Genomic DNA, 14,752 nt, shown 5'->3' with positions numbered 1-14,752 from the left:
CAGTAGGTGCAGTTTTGTTACAGCAAGATCCCCATAGTACTAGGATGCGGCCCATCTAGTTTGTTAGTAGGGTCATGAATGTCTTGGAGAAAGGCTACACGGAAGTGGAACTCATGATGCTTGCTCTCATCTTTGCGATGAGAAAATTTAGATCCTACTTGTTACCAAAACCTTTTGTAATTCTCACTACAGCAGCAGAAAATTTGTTTCCTTGGGTGTCTTCTCAAATGACTCTCAGCGCTAGAATCACAAAGCGGATTATGGAATTGCAAGAATTCTAATACTCTTTCAAGGTAGAAGATAGTGTGCGTGCACAATTGGTAGGGATTCTCACTTATAGAGTGCATGAAAAGGAGATTAAGGTGCCTGAAGTAAAGACCCTACCATTGCCACCACCCAAAACTATACCTAATGCATTCACCTTGTTCTTTGATGGAGCTTTTAGAAAAGCCACAAGTAAAGCAGGGGGAGGGCTGGTGCTGCTCAACCCAAGTGGAGAGGTGGTTATGAAGGAGAAGGTCAACTTGCCAAGTTCTACTAGCAACAATGAAGCAGAGTACGACATACTACTTCATGGCTTGAAGGTGTGCATCAATCAAGGGAGACAACGTCTCCTAGTAAAAGGGGATGCACTTCTTATTATAAGGCAAATTTTAGGCATTTGGGCATGCAAGAATGAAAGATTAAGGCAAAAGGTTCATGATATCCGTAGGTTGTTTAATCAATTTGAGGAGGTGCAATTGTATCATATTCCTAGGAAACAAAATGAGGATGCTGATCTACTTGCACAACAAGCTATTGCATGTGTTAAGAAGGAAATGCAAGTAGTCTTGGCTGCAGCGGCTATTAAGTAACCACGGTACCAAGGAATGGAGACACTGGCTCCCATAGTGAGCTACATCTTGGAAGGTGAATTCCCACAAGACTTCACAAGGGCACAAAAGAGGAGGCTCATGAAGAGGGCAAGTTCTTTCTTGTTCTTAGAAGGTGCCCTCTACCAAAAAGGAAAAGATCAAGTGTGCAGAAGAGTACCAACAACCAAGGAGATTCCAGCCATTTTAGAAGGTTTGCATGAAGAAGCATGTGGTGGCCATTTTGCTCAAGAACTAACTGTGAAAAAGATTTTGCTTGCTGGGTATGTTTGGCCAAGCTTACATGTGGATGTCCAACATTGGTGTAAGAGCTGTCATAACTGCCAAGTCAATGGTAAAAGAGGTTGCTACATGGTCCACGCCAATTAGTCATTTGCAAGTGATCCATTTGAAAAATGGGGCATTGATGCTATGGGTCCACTACCTAGAACTAAAAATGGAAAATTATACATCTTAGTGGCCATAGACTACATGACTAGGTGGGTGGAGGCTCAAAGTGTGGCAAGGGTGAATGGAAAGACTGTAAGCAAATTTGTTTACACTCATATATGTTGCAGATTTAGCACACCCTTGGAGATTGTTTCTGACAATGGTCCAGGTTTTAGAAAAGGTTTGCTCACCGAAGTTTGTGAAGAGCTTCATATTTCACATCGTCATGGCACACCCTACTATCCCCAATCAAATGGGTTAGTAGAGAAGGCTAATGGTGTCATTGTAGAAATCATAAGGAAGATGGTGGAGAACAAGACGAAGCTTTGGGACGAGTTCCTTGATGGAGCACTATGGGAATACCGGACTACCTACCGAAGCAACGGGGTTTACGCCCTTTCACTTGGTTTATGGTCAAGAAGCAATGCAGCCTATTGAGCTCAACATTCCAACAATGCGGCTACATGGAAAAGGTGGACTAGGAGATCAAGATGCATGGGTGGATCAACTTCTCACTTTAGTTTAGCTAGAGTGGAAAAGAGAAGCTGCATACGAGTGTTATAGAAGAAAAGCCATACAAGCAGCGGAGAAGTTCAATGCAACTTTGAAAGACAAGGGCATCAAAGAAGGAGATCTTGTGCTAAAGTATGACAATCGACTTGATAACCGGTTTGATGCCAAGTTTGAAACTAGATGGCAGGGACCATACATTGTTAAGAAAGTTTTCAACTCTAGCTATTATCAGCTCATGGATTTGGATGGCAAAGAACATTCTAAGAAGGTTAATGGCTATAGACTCAAGCCATACTTGAGTCGCATTCTACCGACAAACTCACAAAAGCACCCACGAAAAGGAGATAAAAGGGCATGTAAGTTCTGTGGTTTGAGTAATGTCTGTGGTGCAAAACACGAGGAACATAAGAAAGATGGACAAGAGAACCACATTACACCACTTGCTTTAGAAGGCTTACTAGTTGATGGTACCATCATCTAGGGAGAGGGCTAAATGATAGCCGTTTTTTCAACTATCCACATTGCCACAGGGAGCTACCTCGGCCAAGAAAAATCACATAAACTCTTTGTCATAAATAACTTTTCACTGTAAATAGGCGTGTGTGCGTTAGGGACTTTACCCATATCTTCTATATATTTTTTATATTATTTAAAAAAAAGTTTTTGCTAGCTACTCATCAAAAATAAATAAAATTATTACGGCCCATTTTGTGTAAATATTTCATTTCATATAAGGGCCTAAATATGGGGGCTCTATATTCTCAAATATGTAAATACTTCATTAGGTGTGTGTATTATAAAACCTACGTATATTTCATTTATTTATTATTATTATTCTTTTTCTTCATAATACTTTTGGACCATCATTTTACATATGCTTCAACTTCACCACGCATAAGTAAATCTTGTGCCCTCACATTTCTACCCACACCGTGTAGAAAGCCTACTACCCAAATCACTTTTTCCCTTAGACTATTTCATCTTTTATTCTCTCATCTACCCTAAAGTAATGAGGGTCTCCCTCCCTTTTAACTTCCATAGTTTAGTATTTTTGTATATATTTTTTACTATTAATATTTTATATATTTTTATTAAATACTTTTTTATATATAAATTATTTTTATATATTTTATTTTAGTATTTTTATTCACAAATTAGATCTCTTTGTTTATTTTATTTTCCTATCATAATAACCATATTGTCATGATATGTTGACTAGTTAAAGTACTAGCTTGTTTTTTTTTCTTATTATATCTTTATAAAATGGAAAAAATCTCCTCCATGCAAGTGTCCACATACACTTGAGTCTCTGAGGTCAGGGTATGATATATTGGGGGGCTCACTCTTGGAGCTATCAAGAAATTCCACCAATGGGGACCCACACAAAGATTTTGAAAATTCAGAAAATACATGATTCTGCTGAATTTTGTGCGCCCGCCTCCACTTTGAATTTGGACTGGTCACATCAAAAGACAAAAGTTAGCTCGGGAGCTCAGGAATATGCTCAAATTTTTTGAGAATTTTTGGAGCTAATGGCGGTGAGATATGAATTTTTTATTGGACCCCAGTCTGCCCAATTTTTGGCAAGGTACACCTAGTCTCTTCTCACCTCCCTTACACATTCATCACCTACACACTTACTCATTCCTTTCTGACTCCATCAAACCTGCAAACTTCATGTCCTCTCTCACCCTCTCCACCTTTGCCCTCTCCTTCCATCTCCATTTGCTCTCATATCTACTCTACACCCATACCTCATCTCCATTTCTCTCCCTACTACTCCCATATTACTAAATTCAATACCATATGTTATGAGTGTTTGTTGAGGGTATGTATGCCTTTTGATTGATGTATATGCTAGTCTCCTCTACACACAATACCATATGAGTGTTTGTTGAGGGTATGTATGCCTTTTGATTGATGTATATGCTAGTCTCCTCTACGCACAATACCATATGTTATGAGTGTTTGTTGAGGGTGTGTGTGTGCCTTTTGATTGATGTATATGGTTAGCTTGTATTGCTTGGCTACAAGGAAAGATCTTTGGTGTCCTAGTTCACACACATAACTAGGTGGTGCCCCTTTCTTGTTGAGTGTGTGGTTTTGGGGTTCTTATTTTTGTGTTGCGTTGTGCCCCAAGCCCATTGAGCAACACGGGAGCCTTGAGGAGTGCTTAGAGGCCGCTCTTCTTGTTGCCCGCCCCGGACTGCCTCACCACCATGATGGAAGTAGAGGTTTAGTCTGCTAGGGCACACCTTGCTACTGATGATATGGATCTTGCACAACTCCCCTCTCTCAGGGAACAAGCTGCCCAGTTTTGTTAAAAATAGGGTTGCAAGAATGTGCACACGTACACACATACACACACACACTGGAGAAGCTCAAGGGAGCATACAATGAGATGATAGAGATAGATAATAAATGTGTGTTGTATGAAGATGATAAGTATACCCCAAGATGGGTGTATACTAAAGAGAGAAAAAGTGCCTTGGCTAGTTCTAGTGTGTTCACACACACGACTTCCAAATATGGCTACAAATCCCCCCTAGAGTGATGATGTGAACAAGGGGTAAGTTGGCACTAGAAGTACAGAGATGTGCCAGGCTCTTTGGACTATGATAGGAGCCTAGACTAGTCCCCAAAGGGAAGTAAGTTTAAAGCTTTGCGAAAAGATTCAAACATCTCTCATGGAAGAGACTTTGTGAATAAATCTACGAAGTTTTCCTCTATTGGTACATAAGCTAAGATGATTTCCCTTACAGAGCATCTCTCCTTGACATAATGATAGTACACCTCAATGTGCTTTGTGCAAGCATGAAAACCTAGTGGTGTCTGAGGAATCACCAATACCCAAATCAACAATAAGGCACCTGAGCCAAACACACTCAATTGTAGTTGTAAATGCTGCCCTATACTCAGCTTCATAGCTAGAAGTGGCCACATTAGGTTGCTTCTTGCAACCATGATATACATAAATCACCAAGGCGAAAGCAAATACTACTTGTGGACACTGGGGTGTCATAACATCCAGCCGTCGTCTGAGTCTGTAAATGCATGCAACTGTGATTTATCCCCCTTAGGATAAAATAACCCAAAGTGCTTGGTGCCCTTTAGGTAACGGAACACCCGACAGACTACCAATGCTTTGTGCCTGGGCTATGTAATAAAGCTACTCAATATTAAGACCACATACTGAATGTCAAGCCTGGTGTTACACAAAAAGATAAGGCATCTAACAGCTTCTTCATATACAAGCCAACATCAAAAGGGTCGCCTGCATCTTCAAGACTTAGTCATAAACCTGGCTCCATAGGTGTAGCCACATGTTTACAATCTTCAAGATTGAACCTCTTCAACAATGCATCTACATATTTTCTCTCTGCAACATAATAATGCCATCATTGCACTACTAAAACTCAATGCCCAAACCATAGCAGCAAAGTTCTTGAAGCATATAAAAACCTCTCATTTCTATTTCAATGGATATACCCAAGTATTTCTGGAATAATCATCCATGTATGTGACAAAATAGAGGTAGCCCCCAATAGATGGTGTCCTCATAGGACCACATACATCACTGTGTATAAGCTATAATTTTTTGGTAGCTCTAACTGAACCATCTTTGGTGGGAAATGATGCCTACTGCATTTTTCCAAGAATACAGCCCTCACAAACATGTTTGATAGGGGCTTCAAGGTGTGGCAACTCATACACCATGTCATGTTTATGCAAATGCAGAAAACTGCTAAAGTTCAAGTGACCAAAGTGTGCATGCCATAGCTTAGCATCACCGTTGCCTTTGTGGCAGAAACTGTACATACAACATGCCTTTGTCTTTTATATGCATCTAGCCTATAAAGGCCATGAGACAAAGTACCAGAAGAAGCAACAATTCTTTTGCCATCACTACAATCTTGAACAATTCATCTGTCATCCATAAATCAAAGCACTAAGCCAGCCTTAGTAATGGCAGATAGATAATAAGTTCTTCTTGATTCCTGGTACATATAATACATTTAAAAGCGTGATTGTTCCACCATTTTACAACAATGAGAACAATTTTACCAACTCCTTTTACATGATATGAGGATTTGTTTACAATGTTTCCTTGTGGAGGAGATTTAAGTGATGAGAACAAACTACGGTGAGAAGTAATGTGCTTACTAGCACCACAGTCAAAATTCCAAACATGTACATCTGTAAACAGCCATGCACACATCCTTATGCGAAGGGTCATAACTGCATTGCACAATGAAAGTCTATGCATAGTTTGCAGATTCTTTATTTTTCGCATTAGACACTAATGCATCAACTACTATTGCCATACCTGAGTCTTTCTTTTTCTCCTTCTCCAGTCGCTTCCTAACACTCATTACTATAGTGACCAGGTTTCCTACAATAGTTACATTTGCCCTTTTTCTTTGTCTTGTCGCCTTCCTTGTCTGTAGGCTTGCCCGATGACTCTAATTTCAGCTTGTAACTACCCTGAGGAAAGGATTTTCCTTTGCCTCTTTGTTGACTTGTAGAAAAAGCTTGATCTCCTGTACGCATGACAGATCTATTTTTCCTAGATTTCTCTTCTTGCAAGAGTATAGAAACCAACTCCTCAAACTTTAAGGCATTTGGATTACCTTTCATTGTGAGTCTGATGGTAGAACCAAAACCTTGATACGAGTCCAACAACGCATTTAAGAGAGTAGGGACCAATGAACTGCCAGGATATACTTCATCAACACTGGCCAACTGCTCTTTAAGTTCCTTGATTTCTATCAAGAAACTGTCCATGGAGTCTCCCTCATCCATATGCTCTTACTTTAATTACTTGCATATATAAGCAACACGTCGTACCTGGTACAATGATGCAAGTGCATCCCAAGTGTGTTTACCAATCGTGTATGACTGAATGTGAGGAATGATACTCCTCTTGACTGACAAAGCAAGCAACACATGTACCTACACATCTCTTCCATCCCAATTTGTTTGTTCCTTCGTAGGAGGTATACTATGCTATGGTAATGCACCATGTGAGACTGAGTCCATGTCTACAAATGTGCCTTTTGCATCATGTTCATCAGAGAAACCAAGATGTTTCTCAGTACCAACCACAACATTCCACAGCCCTTTGGCTACCAATACATGCCACATCATATAGGACTATAACAAGTAGTTGGTCCTATCAAGCTTATCTCCTTATAACATCTCAAATACATCACTATCTACCATTTCTTTTATGATACTCAAGCAAGTAATCATGCAAACTGCAAGTGTTAACTTTGATGCAACCAAGGTGGTTGCTAATAAGGCCACTGACAATGGGGACCTGCAAAGTGTATGAAAGAAATGCAGAGTAAAGTGAGTGAAAATTTTACTCGTAAGATGTAGAGATCAATGTCGCTTTGAAGTGTAGCACGTAGACAAGATTCGATGTGGTAAGTGTATGATGATGCTTTCTCTGTATCTACTCACCCGTTTATAGTAGATTTGACAAAACTACTCCATCCAATGAAGAACAGTGCAAATCCGGTCCTTAAAGATGTCTGCAGAAAATCGAAAACTGCCCAAACGGCCCTTAAAATACGCCTGGAAAAAAAATCTGACCGTAAAACTTCAATATTAACAGTACAAAGTACTACAGACTTCATGGTTCTCTTGCTTCTCCCAAAAGGACTCCTTGATCCAATTGAAGAAAATAGGCAACTCGGGTGAAGGGTAGGCAATAGCACAGCGGGCGAGAAGTGTATGCTCTGATACCAAATGTTGGAAATAGGGTTGCTGGAACACACACACACACACACACACACAGTGGAGAAGCTCAAGGGAGCACACAATGAGATAATAGATAGATAATGAAAGGAATGTGTGTTGTACAAAGATGATAGGTATACCCCACGATGGGTATATACTAGCATGGGGAAAAAAACCTCCTAACAGGGAAAAAGTGCCCCAACTAGTCCTAGTGTGTTCACACACATCACTACCAAATATGACTACAAGTTTCAGGTTATGATGCAGACTCTACAGTTTGTAATGGAGGCCACCCTTATTGTTGGTCCCCGACCCAGAGTCACAGTGCAACTACTAGTGGATCACCATCTACAAGAAGAAAGAATGGCTCTGCCAATCCTCCTAACACTAAAGGCCTCTAGTTCAGTTTTGTTACTAATATATTTCACAGATTTAATCTGTTGGATTTTATTTCATTTCATTGTACATATACTTAAACTTGTTGATCATATTCTCTCTCTTGTAATATCTATTTTGAACTCATCACAATCCCCCTCCCATGTCGTGGCATCCTCTCCGTCCTCTCCATCAGCTTTTCTCTACAATTCACCCAAGGACGATGAATCGATTAGTGGTGTGGGTGATCTGTAGCCACCGCGACTGCCAATCATTGTTTGGCCCTTCACTTTTCGATCAATCGAAAGTGCCAACTATGCACATCACCGTACTGGCCACTCTAGAGTTTATTTTAGTCTTTTGGACCGGTCCAACTACTTGCACTGTCACTTTAGACCGGTCCAACTCATCGCATTGACACCTCTGGCCACTAGAGCACCAACGCACCACTTGCACTAACACTAGAATAGTGCACTACTTCTCTCTTGTGCTCACTAAATGAGCACCACGCACCTCCCCGCCACTTGATGGTCCAAGGCAACACTTGATGGTCAACCTTAGACTAGTCCAAAGGCCAAGTGACATTGTACAAAGGGATATCGAGATTGTGTGATGGGGATCATTTTGGCATATTGCCATAGAGGGAGCCCTTGTGTTGCAGTGTGGAGTACACCGTCCTAGTCCAATGTACCGGGCAAAGAAGTGTGCTACAGCAGTGCCTGCTCTCACCACATCTGAAGCATTTAAGAGGCCTAATGGGACTGTTGGACGGTTTCGATTGGTGTTTCTCTGAAATGGTCGAGCTCCATATGCTAGATTTGAAAGGGGAGTGGTTGGGTAAGAACAGTAGATGATTCCACTCGTGGGACTCTTCTAGAGAACGGAGAAGACAGTGGCCGTTGAGGCCGTGGAGTCCATGATGAAGACGAGGCGATGGTGGGCAGGATGCAGAAGCGAGGGGATGACGGAGTGAGAAGGGGACATGGCTAGACATGAATTTAAACCCAAATGGATAAGAGGAAACCAAGAATATTATGAATCCATGTTGTCAAAGAGTATCAACAAAAGAAACCAATAGAATACAATCGCCTTTGGCCCAAGATCTTCCCATAGTTTCCAAATTTCACCGCCTATACATAGCTGCTCGTAGACACTTATTTATCCACCCGTAGGTGATGCCGCCGCGAGGAAGCACCAAGGAGGGTTTTGAACCCAAGACCTCTTGGTCCTAGGCAAACACCTTCATCACTTGAGATGTCACCTCATTGGCCTTTTTGTTTGTGAGAACCACACAACAGATGAATTTCCTTAGAACCCTATGACAAAGTTATATAACGAAACGTATGCGCTCCCCACTTTGAAAATATTCCATAGTTACATTATCATTGGCTTAAAATTTCAAGCATATACCATTGTGTCAATGGGAATCTCATCACCAATGCGAAAAATGTTATCAATGAGAGAAATTGCAAGATATGGCATAGGACCACAGTCCCACATGTGATCACTAATGCACAAAGGCTTATTGCTGTATTGATCTTCCTTGCCTCCACTAAGGTAGTAATTCCAATTTGTTGAAGCTAAATGTCAAAGATGATATCAATGGCATGTTCTTCTTTGATGCCTATACCATATATTCACACCTGAATGTTTGGTGGGCTAAGAACATTAGGGAACTTCCTAAGAAAATCAAGTTCAATTTTCTTTTTTTCTAATGTGGTGTTTCCATATAAGAAAATCCATTTAGAGAAAGCTAGCTTGGCATGTCATTTTGAGGTTTCTTTTTATAAAAACATGCACAAATATAAACACCCATAGAATTCTAAACATTCCTTTAAAAGTGAAGAAGTAAAGTATGCATTTTAAAATTTGAAACTCAAGAAAGATCACCTAGCACACTCATCTTTTAAAATGAGCCTTGAGTAATTTGTTTTACTTGTTCACACAAAGCATTCCTTAGAAAGTGAAGAAGTAAGACACACATTTTAGAATTTGAAACTCAGCAAAGATAGCCTAGCACATTCATCTTTTAAAATAATCCTAGACTAAATAATTTGTTTCACTTATTTATCATAAATGAAACAAACAAAGATCACACTTTTAGACGAATACCCTTACAAAACATTATTCATATTCTTTGTAACTAATGTGGTTCTCTTTGGTCTTTGATAGGAAAAAGGCAAGATCATTATGTTGAAATAAACAAGCTAAAGCAAAGAAGTTATCCATTTTGTGTGAGAATCAAAACCTTTATCTAACTAATTATGTTACTATTAAATTGAAATCACCTTTTGAAAATCCCACTTTTTTGTTACAACACAGTGGAGAAGAATGGATACTATCCATTCTAGTCAATTCTATGGTTATAAAAGAATAATGGAGATCTATAACTTCAATATGCTTGTCACTAGGTTTATTTCATTTGATATCCACTCCTTGGCCTATGATAGAGAATTTTTCTCACTTACTTGATACCACAATTTTAAGGATAACAAAGTTATATAGTTGGTAAAAATACACATCACCCATTTGCATATTAATAAAAAGGATCAAATTTGACTTCATTTTTAATTTACCAAACATTAATCTTAAGATGCATGTACATATTAGTCTATGGTGAATGAAGGCCATAAAGACAATTCTTCCAAAGAAGCCATCATTTGGTAGAAGACTCCTCCTTTTTGAGAGAGGGACCTTCATCTTTAGGTCCAAGAAACACTTTCTTTCAAAAGGTATATGAAAATGTAATAAGGAAAAACAAATATAATTATAAAGTTCTAAGCCACAAGTTTCTTCCTTGACAACCCAAGTCTTGTTTCATCTCCCATTGCCATGTGCCATCAAAATATATCACCTTTAGGATTTGATGTGTGTGTGTGAGTGTGTGTGTGTTGCGGGGGGGAGGGGGGGGGGTGGGGGGGGAGATTGTTGTTGTTGAGGGGGGTGGCCTATCTTGCACTTGAACCGTCCCCAACGTGGAATAACCAGCCTTGTACTTGGCATTAAGCATACATGTCGAGAAGCGTCTTCTGGTGGTGGCCAGCAGAAAGATAAGAGGCAGCAATGTAGCGAGAGAGAGAGAGAGAGAGAGAGAGAGAATAGTAAATATATCTTACTTTGTGTGTGGGAGATGCACCCGTGTGCATCTGTGGGCGTGGCTGTGGGTATGGGTGAGAGAGAGAGAGAGAGAGAGAGGGAAAAGAAGAAGAAAGGGGGGGTAACATAGCTTGCAAGAACCCAACAACTTGAAACCAAACTAGAAATGAATGATAATGTTTTTCGTCTCAATCCAACCAATGCTTTATTTCCTGCCTGATCCCCCATCCAAATGCTTAACATTCCATGCTCAGCTAGTGCAAATATAAAACAACATCAATGGCTTGATGAACCCGTATTGAGTTCGCCTGTATAAGTCAAAGCATGGTAACTGGCTAGTTGTTAAAAGAATACAAATGCAATCTGTAGGGACTATTTTTTTAACACATTTAACAGACCACCCTTCAAAATCCCAAGCCTATCTTGATTTTGTCACACACCATGATACATATGTATAATTTTCTCTCGAGTTTAATTTTCTCATTGACATCATACATGATGTGCATTTTTCGTGCTTACATGAGACAGAAATTTACCACTTAACAAACAGCTATTTGCCAACATTAAAGCCATGTCAATCTCACAAGTATGTCGTGAAGAAGCCAAAGGGAAGCAAACAATCCTAAATTGAGAATTTGTGAGGCAGTGGCCGTTGCCTGCATGCCTGAGTGTGGCTATTCCAATGCACTGTGTGAGTTCAAACCCGACAGTTAGAAATGATATAACCCAAAAAAATTAAAATCTAGAACCTGTCGGCAGTAATATCCTATGAAAAGGAAGAGTGCACCACAAAAATGAATTGATAAAGTCAGCCTTGTCCAAATAAGTTTGGGTGAGGAGACTTGAGGCCAAGCTTTGTGAGAAATATGAAGGAATCCCCAATACATGGGTAATGCATTCCAAGCTTTTCATAGCTTGCAAGATGGCATGACTTACTTCAATCAGAGAAAGCCAAGGACCAAGCTTACTTGGCCTTGAATGAATGGGAGTTGAATAAGGGAAAAATCTGTGTATTTGATCTACACTAACAAGACAATGAAGTTCACTGTGTTCTTTGCTTCTTCTTCTTCTTTTTGTTTTTGAATTCAATCCACAGGATCCAAGCCAGGATTGAATGAGAGTAGAAGTGGATGGGTGAGAAGAGGGCACCTTGCAACTTGCTGCCATGAGTTATCTAGAGTGTTGTACACAAGGCCTTGGTTGTAGAAGTACCTGCTGAAGAAGATGAGGTGCCCTTGAGCTGTGCAGTAGAAGCATTCCGATGGCGAGCTGAAGAACTGCTCGCAGATGGCACGTGGCATCTTGCCCACCTCTTTCCATCTCAATGTTGTGGGATCTAAGCACCATATGTAGAGCCCCAACACATACCTCCTTAGAGCTTTCCCTATGACTAGAATGCTGCCCCCACATTCAACCAGATGCCGGAACTTCGAATACCCAGGTATCCTGCCCGTCCTCATCTTTATCCATACCTGTGTCTGCAGGTTGAATGCAAGCAGGCTACTCCCTGGCCCTCTTGTCAGGCACAGAGAGTAGCCACAATACTCCACCATACTCCGGCTTATGTCCTCATCCTGAGGCAGAGATCCGCAGTGTACCCAGGTGCCTGTCGTAGAGTCATACATCTCCGTGGTCCTCCTGTAAAGATTTGAGTCATCCAAACCTCCTGCTACAAGGATTTTGTAGGTCATGGCTTTCCTGTCTACCACCATGGAGATTGAGAATGGCACCCTCTTGTGAAGCATGGATTGCAGTTCTTTCCACCTTCTTGTCAATGGATTGCATACAATGAGGGTTGTGAAACCTGTATCTAGATTCGAACTCAGAAAGCAGATCAGGCCCCCAGCAGCAGCAACCGGGTATGCTACCGTAGGCAGAAAGTCTAAGGGAAAAGAGTACCATTTCTTGGAGATCACCTCGTATGCGGAGAGTTGTTGGTAGCGTGACCGGTTGAGGACAAGAAAGTATGCTCCATGCCGATGATGATGATTATGTAATTGAGTTGGAAGCTGTGTACGGAGACGCAGAAAGGAGTGCGAGAAGAAGAGGTCATGCCATGATTTGCATACTCGGCTGAAGCGGAAGATGGTGGAGATGGGCAGAAAGGCAAGGATGTGTTCCACGAGCTCTTGTGGCAATATACTCCAGAGGTGGGGGTGCAAAGATGTGTGCAGAAGAGAGCATGACACAGAGCATGCACTTGAGGAAGAAGTATCGGTGCTGCTGTTGCTGGAGTTGTTGTTGTTGCTGATGTTGACCCCCTTTCCTTTTGTAAGAGGAGGATATGGGTGATGAAGGCGGCCACCATCGCAGTAGCTTATGGTACTGCTAGGTTCATCAGACGACGAGTAGGAAATGTTATGGATTGAAAATAAAGAGGAGAACCGGTGATGGTGGATGGAGATGGAGCAGCGGGGGAGCTTGCTTGGGGGTTCAAAGCAGGTATCTGCAGAGAAGCTCATGCTATGGTGCCTCTGTCAAGGTCAATAATGACAAGACAGATCAAATGGCGATGGGGGTTGCATACTTAGATGAATGGCTATGTATGTATGGTAAGATCAATGGGCGATGGGAGACTCTGGCTAATGTATGCTAATATGAATGGCTGTGGGGAGAACCTGTGTAAAAATTGGAGATGGAAAAACGAGAGATCAAAGGGAAGGGTTGCTTGGATGGGGAGACTTATAAAGAAGAAGAGCTTCTCTGCAGAAAAAGGAAGCTTCTGTGCTACAGCTTCATCATCATCATGGAAAGCAACCTAATAGAAACTCAACTGCCGTGCTTTGAGCCAGCATCTAAGCCCGAGATGGCCTTCAAGAGATGCTTGTTTGACGCTGCTTTTTACTTTTTTTTTTCAAGTGGGTTGCTTGGTCTTACCTCGATTTGCTTCTTGTTGAAGGAAAGCGCCATGAATCCAAGCTTTGCTGCGTCTGGGCGATCTGCGTTTTGCCAAAAAGCATGGAGAAAAAAGGGCAAAAATAAGATGAATTCTGCAGATATAGAAGCCTCTTTGCTTTTTTTCTTCTTCTTCTTTTTCTGTCTTACAAACTGTTGGATCCAAATTCAACCCAAATTTGTTTTCCCGACGAAGCATCGTTTTTTAGGCCACTGATGTGGCCAAGATGCATGCCGCAAGAAAAGCAAAAAGCAAGATAAATAAGTTGGTGATGGCAAGAAGACTCTTTAACCTTTGGTTTTGGTTTGGTGCAACCTCCCCCTAAATTAAAAATCAAAGGAAATTAATTGTTAAAATTGAAGGGGCAACCACACCCCTCAAAAATATAAATCCAAATATACAATGTACATAAACTCGTCTGCTTGCCTGATCCTCCACAATGACGACTTGTGTTCGAACCTTGCTAGCTACACCTACTGGACATGATCATTATCTAACTATACATAATGTATGTATGTGTGTGTGTGTGACACCCAACTCCCCCTGCCCACCCAAAAAAAAAGGAAAAATAAGTACTCTTCAAATCAGTTCTTATAGACATCACACCCCCTAATATATGTGTGCACATTTATATTTTAACACGTGTGTGTGCGCATGCCTTTATATTTGTGTGTGTGTGTGTGTGTGTGTGTGTGTGCACGCACATGCCTTTATATTTTTGTGTGTGTGTGTGTACAACATTTTTATTTTAACATGTGTACACCCCACACTCCCTACCCATCCAAAAAAAAAAGGAAAAATAAATAGTTTTCAAATCAGTTCTTAT

The 14,752-nt window shown here is 40.8% G+C and overlaps 1 protein-coding gene across 1 annotated transcript; it reads right to left on the bottom strand.

Moving 5' to 3' along the window:
• Nucleotides 1-11,820: 11,820 nt before the first annotated feature.
• LOC147629970 (F-box/kelch-repeat protein At5g15710-like) lies at nucleotides 11,821-14,216 on the bottom strand. The gene is made up of 2 exons (XM_086811521.1): nucleotides 14,076-14,216; nucleotides 11,821-13,969 (listed from the first exon to the last, which is right to left on the bottom strand). The coding sequence occupies exon 2, from the start codon at nucleotides 13,490-13,492 to the stop codon at nucleotides 12,116-12,118; it is 1,377 nt and encodes a 458-aa protein (XP_086667647.1). The 5' UTR covers nucleotides 13,493-13,969; nucleotides 14,076-14,216; the 3' UTR covers nucleotides 11,821-12,115.
• Nucleotides 14,217-14,752: the final 536 nt, after the last annotated feature.

The sequence above is a fragment of the Cibotium barometz genome, chromosome 17 (genome assembly GCF_041138505.1).
Source record: "Cibotium barometz isolate CiBa-2024 chromosome 17, ASM4113850v1, whole genome shotgun sequence".
Taxonomy (NCBI): Eukaryota; Viridiplantae; Streptophyta; class Polypodiopsida; order Cyatheales; family Cibotiaceae; genus Cibotium; species Cibotium barometz.
The sequence above is the reverse complement of the archived record's forward strand: the minus strand, read 5'-3'. Positions and strand labels throughout refer to the sequence as shown.